Raw genomic sequence first — 7,867 nt, 5'->3', positions numbered from 1 at the left:
GGCACTAAGCTTTGGGACCCTGTACCCGTGTGGGAGACCAGGATATAAGCTCTAGGTTCCTGGGTTTGGATCAGCTGAGCTCTGGCCATTTTGCCTCCGCTTTTCTGTAAACCTTGCCTTTCCAATTAAATAAATAAATAAATAAATAAATCTTATTACCACAGCATGAGCTATCTGTTTTATTTCACAAATACACATTTTAATTTCTTAGTTCCCTTCCCAAAGCCTAACTTGTGTGTGCCTGAGATTCCACAGGCAGCTGGAATTAGGCAGGAACCAGACCCTGATGCTCTTAGATGGGATGGTGGCATCCCCAGCTTTAACTGATACCCACCCCACTAAGAACTTCTTTTTCACACAGGGAAGGGCTTTACCCACAGGCTGCTTGAGTGTAACCTGGGTCCTGTATTTACCAAGGCATTCATACACGCCCATCTGCATTTTCCATTGCACAACTCAGTCCCAGTTTTACATCCTGTGTAACTTAGTTACTGGGTTCCTGTTTCCCACTGTAAAGGTCTTTTAGCATTCATATATATTGCTACATGAGAACAAATTTGCAAATGAAAGATCCTAAGTTTTATCTTTATTAGAAAGATATGAAGAAAAAGATGCTACGTCCACTGGTTTACTTCCTAAATGGCCACAACTGCCAGAGCTGATCCAGTCAGGAGCCAGGAGCTTCTGCTGGTCTCCCACACAGGTGCAGTGTCCTCAGGCTTTTGGACCATTCAGGCCATAAGCAGGGAGCTGGTATGGGAAGTGGAGCAGCTGAGAAATAAACCAGTGTCCACGGGGATCCCAGAACTTGCAAGGTAAGGCTTTAACCACTGAGTTATCACGCCAGGCCTGCAAGTAATTCTTATGTCTTGCTTTTTACAACTCCCAGGGTGAATGGCTGCTGCTTTTCTGTCACCTTACCCCTTGTTCTGATTCATCAATCCCCGTAGATTCTCGGCTCTCGCCTTGGGCACATGCTGTTTGTTTTCCGGTGCAGAACCTTAGTGAAGCATCACACTGGCTGTGCAGCTGAGCACGGGACGCATCTGGACTGAGTGAATCTATGGACTTCCAAGGTAGGTGACACCTTGGTGGTTCCCACTTTGTGCACAGATGGTTCAAAACCTTTCTCTGGGCAAAGAAATGCCTTGACCTTTTTAGAAAAAAATGAGAAGTGTATGGGTCCACATTATTTCTCGTTTGTATATTTAGCCTTAATATCCATGAAGGTTCGTGGTGTTTTGATTTGATTTGAGCTGATCTACTTTGGATGGGCCTCAGCTATTCCCCTCAGTTTTATCGCCTTACTCTAGTACAAACCAGTGTCTTACTCCAACTGGTTGTCATTCTTCATTCATAAAGCTGTGTAAATGGGTTTCCCATTTCATATATAAAAACCAGAAGTGTGCCTTTCAATGTTACTTTTTTTCCCCTTGTAATGAGCAATTCTTTTGCTGCCTTGGTACATTTCTTCACTGCCATCACCCATGTATAAAACTTCTTGGTGGACCAGACTATCCTAGAGGCTGGAAAATGAATGAAAAACCTTGGAGATGCTGCTTTAGTCCAGGGCTACCAGGTAGAAATTGCACATAATTGCTTGGCAGAACAGCTGAGGTCACCGCTGCTTGTTAAGAGTATTCAAGCAAAGGGCTGAGCAGCATTGAGTACAAGGGTTCAGCACCTGCCTCCAGCCTCCTGGTTGTGTACACCTTGAGAGGCCACAGTGATAAGTCAAAGGACTCAAGTCCTGCCAACTCCGAGTCCTGGATAGAGGGTGTGTACCAGCAAATGGCATTGCCAACTAAATTAAACCCTCAAGTTTGGCAGCTGGGTGACCCATAAATGCAGAGTGGATCTCCGTGTCACCCCAAGGGGCTTCCCTGGTATTAAAGTCACTCTGGTGCAGCATCGTTAGCTCGTGTATGAACACTCCCCAGTGCTAGGCTAACAGAAATGTTAGCTTTGCTGTCACTTGTTTTGGGCCCCTGACTTATAAAATATTGATAGCATATCTTCCCAACCATAGGGTTTGAAATCAATTTTGATGATTTAATATTTTTCTGACATGAGTTTAACATCCACATGTAGTTTTGTGATTTAGAAAATTTCAATTTTATATATGTATGTGTCAGGTAACGTAAATAAATACTGCTGGTTATGATCAAGAACTTTGCAAGACAGTCAAGATATGCTGTGACGCGACAGAAGCCGAGAAATGATGAAGCACTCAGTTTTCATCTTGTTGCTTTATTCAGCTTGCTCCAAGGGCAAAATCAATAGTAGTAGGGATCACAAACATTATTTTGATTGGCGTACAAGCCTGATCAGTAAAACCTGAAGAACAGGAAATGTTACACAAGTTGCAAAGAAAGTACTTCTGGAGTTCACTGACATGATAGCAAGTGGAAGGATTATAAATGCAACAGGTGTTAACATTTAGAACAGTACTCAACCTGCTCGTTCCTAGACCCCTGCCTCATATATCCCTGATGACATGAAACTGCCCATTACTCTTGCTACACTTGGGTGGTCCCTATTCCTACAGCACTGGCGTACGCTGTCAGGATTTCCACTATCTGTTTAGTTTCTAGAGTCATGCGGGCTTCCTTCAGCCAGTCCTGTGCCACGCGTCTGGACTCTCCTTTGAGCTGGTTGACAAACTTTGCTGCCAGCTCCAGATCACCATGCTCAATGCAATAGGAGGCATATGACAGTAACTTGAATGTGTTGATATCCTCAGGATACAGCTCCGCTGGTGGCTTCAACTGCTTAGGTGTGAATAAGAGAAGGGACTGCAAGTAGGAGAGGAAGTACTGATACAAGCTATTTCTGGTTTCGTCAATCATCGCTACCCGTCGGGCCAGTTTCTGAACAGCATAGAAACGTGCCCTCAGGGTCTCTTCACTGTACACTCCACGAGTCAGTGACTCCGGAGGGATGGCTGCAGTTAGGGCCTGGGCAAACTCATTATCTGAACAGCTGGCTCGGATGGCCTCCACTGCACTACCCAGCGGCACAGTGGGCGTGTCTGCAGATGAGGTCTTCATGCTGTACTTCAGTGCCTCCACTGAAAGCCACAGCTGGTGGGCTTTTCTGGCTTCCTCTTCAGCAACTGCATGACCTGAAACAAGAACAAAAGGCAAAACATGAAGGATTCCTAGATTCCAGAAAGGGCCCAATCTTATCCAACCACTTGGGGGAAATTGTTTCCTAGCTGGCCTCATCTCACAAGGCACTAAGGCAGAATACAATTTGATCTGTTTTTACAAAGTCAAAAAACTGCAAAGATGTCTGAGCACAGAAGTCATTTATCAGACATGTATAGAGACCCATCAGTAGAAGACTTCATGTTCAAGTCCATGATCATTAAGCCTTCCTGAGGAAAAAATATTTTACATCTCAGGGAAATCTGTTTTGTGAGCATCCTTCAATATGGCTTATGCAGGCCTCAGCAAAACTACTGTCCATCTTGGGAGAACCTTCCAGCTTCTGTGGAAGGCAAGCACAGGGCAACATGACACACACAACCAAGGTGTGAGGGGGGTGGGAAAACTGTTGTCATGCAAAGAGTAACTTGGGGTCAGTTTTCCAAGCAAAGAAAAGGTTGCACAATGCCTTTGATTTCCTTTTGACACTACACTAGTGCATATACCCCCTATTATCTGTATTAAATAACTGGAAGTTATCCTAAGGTGCAGTACTCACTCTGAACAGCTTGTTCAATTCCTCTCAATCTGGCATAGGCAGTGTTTATATCCAGAGTGAAGTTGTCAACTTGCTCTTGGCTGAGACGACGAAACTCTAATTCTTTTTCAGAGAGCTTTTCAGACAGGTCCTGGAATAAAACAGTGCACAGAAAAATGACGCCTCCTTGGCAAGTCGCTTCCTTGGACGGACGTCTTCAGCAACTGCTGCCTCGTGAGGCCAAGAGAGCATCTGCTGCTATGTTACAGCTGCCATGAAAAAATTTTCCTGACTGTGTTGAATTCAGAAATATTATCAGCTTCAACAATGTTAAAACTCTAGTAATTATATTCATAGCTCTCTGAATCATTTTTTTACCTCTAGAAAAATCCATCCAATAGAGCTTTTCATACTGGTATAAATTTGTATTTTCTGGAAGATGGTTATAAATTACATTCTCGCGAAACAGAATAAAGTGTTCTTGTAAATAACTTGCTGAGTAGATACCAGTTAGGAGTATAAAGTACTGTGGCTTGCTGTGAATTAAAAAAGTACATACACATGAAATACATCTGTGCAAATATACGTAACATCATCATGTGAAAAGGGACAGCTGATACGCAAATGCTCCTTGGCTACAGCCTGGAAACTTTTCCCGTTGTTTGACATCTTCACAGTGCCTCGAAGGGAAAGGCGAGCCAGGCAGTATTGATGCAGGAGGGTGGAAAAGGAGGTGGAGAGGGTTCTTTGCCAACTGGTCTTTACCTGCTCAAATTCATTCTTCAGTTCCTGTTCTTGAACCCTAAGGACATCCCGTAAATGATCAGTGTGGGCAGCTGCCTGGCGGCGAAGCTGGGTTCTCATTTCATTCTCCATGGCATCCCTCACCTCCTCGACCTGTGAAACCAAGCACAGCAGTCATTACTGCTCGATGCTCCACATACACTGCAAAAGCGAAAGCCAGGAACATCAGCTTCCTCGTCCTGAACTCTTATGGTGTGTGAGGCATATGTACGTGTTTTGCATTCTGCCCTCAAAGTGGTCACATAGCTGTGGCAACAATCATTTTGGGGACTGCTGTTATGCTGTGAGTTCAGCTGCCAGCTGCAATACCAGTATTGCATGGGAGCCCAGGTTGCAGTCCTGGCTACTGGGCTTCCAGTTCAGCCACCAGATAATGTGCCTAGGAAAGCGCTGAAAGTCGGCCATCATGTGGGAGACGACCTAGGTACAGTTGCCACAGCTTCAGCCTGGCCCAGCTCTGGCTTTCATCTCTGGTCTGCCATAAAACACAGGCTCCCAAAAAGCAGCCTATTTAAAAACTTAGTTTAAAAGTGCAAAACTACAGACTGGGATCAAAGCTAGCTTCAACACAAGGATCTATCTCGTTTTCTCATGTATGAATAATGCCAATCTAAAGACTTCTAAGAAAATGAAGTACTTATTAAGCAGCTACTGAACAGTTTCTTCTACACAAAGTACTCTGGAACTGCTTTTTCTAAATGAATTCAGATTCTCAGCACGGGCCAAATCAAACCAGAAATGTTCAATTATATCTTGTACAATAGCAACCAAAGGTCTATTACAATTAATTGAATGTTTATTATCTAAAATTCAGAACTTTTCTCAGAAACATCATGAATCAGTGAATTCATTCAGTGCATATTTACACCAAGTGCCAGCCCCACACCAGCAGTGTTTGCTGTATCTTTAGAAGCAGAAGCAATAGTGTTCAGGTTAGAGATCTTGGTGTTTGCTGGCTCACTCCCCAAATGGCCGCAATGGCCAGAGCCAAGCTGAAGCATTTCAGGCTGCCCTCATGAGTGCCGGCATCTAAGGACTTCAGCATCCCCTGCTGCTTTCCCAGAGATCAGAAGTGGAGCAGCTGGGACATTGACCAGCACTAATATGGGATGCCAGTGCTACAAGGTAGAGGATTAGTGGGTCGCATCACTGAGGCAGCCCCTGTTTAAAAGGAGGAAGCTAAAATAGTCAAAAAAGTAGACCTTTCAAAAAAAGGGCTCCTTAGAGTGAAGCTTTTTCCAGCCTCTTTTCCTTTCCACACATTTAATATAAACAGGGCTAAATGCTGTGGCACAGATTAAGCTGTTTCTTAGTACAGCCACACACCATGTAAGAGTGCCTGAGATAGAACCAATTATAATCCATCTCCGACCTAATATAGCACAAGGGCTTAGACCTACTTGAAAGCCCTGCTTCTGTACATTCCGGCACCAGCTCAACACAAAACAAACCCTGCCAGCCCAGCCTTCCCAAGAGGAAGACACCAGGCAGGCTGGCAGCACTTAGACTTGGCATTTTATTTTTTTAAAATAAGCTAGCTACTGGGCCCGGCACAATAGCGTAATGGTTAAGGTCCTCGCCTTGAACAAGCCGGGATCCCATATGGGCGCCAGTTTTAATCCCAGAAGCTCCACTTCCCATCCAGCTCCCTGCTTGTGGCCTGGGAAAGCAGTTGAGGACGGCCCAAAGCCTTGGGTCCCTGCACCCGTGTGGGAGATCTGGAAGAGGTTCCTGGTTCCTGGCTTTGGATTGGCGCAGCACCAGCCGTTGCAGCCACTTGGGGAGTGAATCATCGGATGGAAATTCTTTCTGTCTCTCCTCCTCTCTGTATATCTTTGTAATAAAAAAAAATCAATAAATATTTAAAAGAATAAGCTAGTTTCTGTTCTCCTTTGTTTGGGAATAGTTAATATTAGGAAGAAATTTTCCTTCAATGCCATTCACAATTTTTTGAAAATAAATTTTAAAATAACCACAGATCATTAACATTAGTATGCCATTCATAACCACTGGTTGAACAACATCTAGTATCTTAAAGTCAGTGACTTAGTATTAAATTTTAGTCACATTGTGTGTAAGCCTTGTTTCTTCTACCTTTTTTTCCTGTTCTGCTTCTATTTCACTTCTGTGATGTTCCAGTGCTTTTGCCACTGCAGAGTCAAATGCCCGCTTCTCTTCCAACTTGTGTTTTTCCAAGGCTAACGCAATGTGCTGCTTCTCCGTGGCTTTCTGCTCTGCCAGCTCTCGGTTCAGCTGGTCAATACGACGATGAGCATGAGCAATCAGAGAGTTCAGGTCATCGGTTGAGAGCTTGTCAGCTAAATAAGACAGAACACCATGTAAAAAAGTCTACGATCCCACCAAAATTCTACATCACCAAGGTCATTTGTTTACACTGCTTGTAATTTGATTGCAGTGAAGAAAGGACGGGTGGACAGTTGGCCCAGCAGTAAGGACATCTGCAGCGCACGCTGGAGTGCTTTGGTCTGACTCCAGCTTCCTGCAGATGCAGACCCCAGGAGGAAGGCGGACCAAGTGCCTAGGTTCCTGCACCAAGTAGGAGGCCCAGAAGATGCTCCATGCTCCTGGGGTTGGTCTGGCCCAGCTGTAGCTGTTACAACTGTTTGGTAAGTGAACCAGCAGGAGGATTCTCTGTCTCTCCCCATCTCTAACTTTTTAAATAAATGAAATGAATCTCTGAAATTGAACAAAAGTATTTACAAGTGAAAGGATACGGTGTTTGGGGTTTCTGCATCAGCTGGTGGAGAGGGTGAACAGGTAAGAAAAAACTGGTCATGTATGATAATGGCTTCACTTCCATGACAGGTTCATGGAACTTCATTACAGCTTTCTTCCTACTTTGCAATGTTTGAAATTCTCCTATCCATTGGTTTCCAATCACTTGAAACAATTTTTGTTTCTATGGAAGCCCAAATTATTCTATTGAGATTTATCACATACAACTTAGTATTTTGATAGCTTAGGCATAAGAATCATAGGTACAACAAGAGACTTCAGCTTCATAACATTAAAAAAAGAAAAAAAAGAAAAACCACTTGGGGCTGGAGACTGACACAATGAGTTCACTAACCCTTTGCCTGCAAGTGCCAGAATCCCATATGGGCACAAGTTTGTGTCCTGGCTGCTCCACTTCCAATTTATTTCCCTGCTTGTGGCCTGAGAAAACAGTAGAGGATGGCCCAAGGCTTTGGGACCCTGGAGCTGCATGAGAGACCCAGAAGAGGCACCTGCCTCCTGGCTTCAGATCAGCTCAGCTGCATCCATTGTGGCCAGTTGGGGAGTAAACCAATGGATGGAAGATCTTCTGTCTCCTCCACTGTAAATCTGCCTTTCCAAAAAAATTAATAAATAAATA

General features: G+C 44.1%; 1 protein-coding gene and 1 long non-coding RNA gene across 3 annotated transcripts in view; one reads left to right on the top strand and one right to left on the bottom strand.

Annotated features, from left to right (window-relative positions):
• Positions 1 to 776: 776 nt before the first annotated feature.
• On the top strand, positions 777 to 7,111 carry LOC121165118. The gene is made up of 3 exons (XR_005885200.1): positions 777 to 815; positions 951 to 1,076; positions 6,908 to 7,111. It is a non-coding gene; the product is annotated as an uncharacterized LOC121165118 (long non-coding RNA).
• Positions 2,246 to 7,867, bottom strand: part of IMMT (inner membrane mitochondrial protein) — a 34,125-nt gene continuing 28,503 nt past the window's right edge. For both annotated transcript variants that reach the window (XM_040993582.1, XM_040993583.1), the window contains exons 12-15: positions 6,586 to 6,809; positions 4,453 to 4,584; positions 3,709 to 3,838; positions 2,246 to 3,124 (exon numbers count right to left, since the gene is read on the bottom strand). In XM_040993582.1, coding sequence (XP_040849516.1) covers positions 2,520 to 3,124; positions 3,709 to 3,838; positions 4,453 to 4,584; positions 6,586 to 6,809 — 1,091 coding nt within the window. In that variant the 3' untranslated portion in view covers positions 2,246 to 2,519. The remainder of the gene's footprint in view (positions 3,125 to 3,708; positions 3,839 to 4,452; positions 4,585 to 6,585; positions 6,810 to 7,867) is intronic.

Source organism: Ochotona curzoniae, unplaced genomic scaffold (genome assembly GCF_017591425.1).
Source record: "Ochotona curzoniae isolate NIBS_2020 unplaced genomic scaffold, NIBS_Ocur_1.0 contig_883, whole genome shotgun sequence".
NCBI lineage: Eukaryota > Metazoa > Chordata > Mammalia > Lagomorpha > Ochotonidae > Ochotona > Ochotona curzoniae.
The sequence above is the reverse complement of the archived record's forward strand: the minus strand, read 5'-3'. Positions and strand labels throughout refer to the sequence as shown.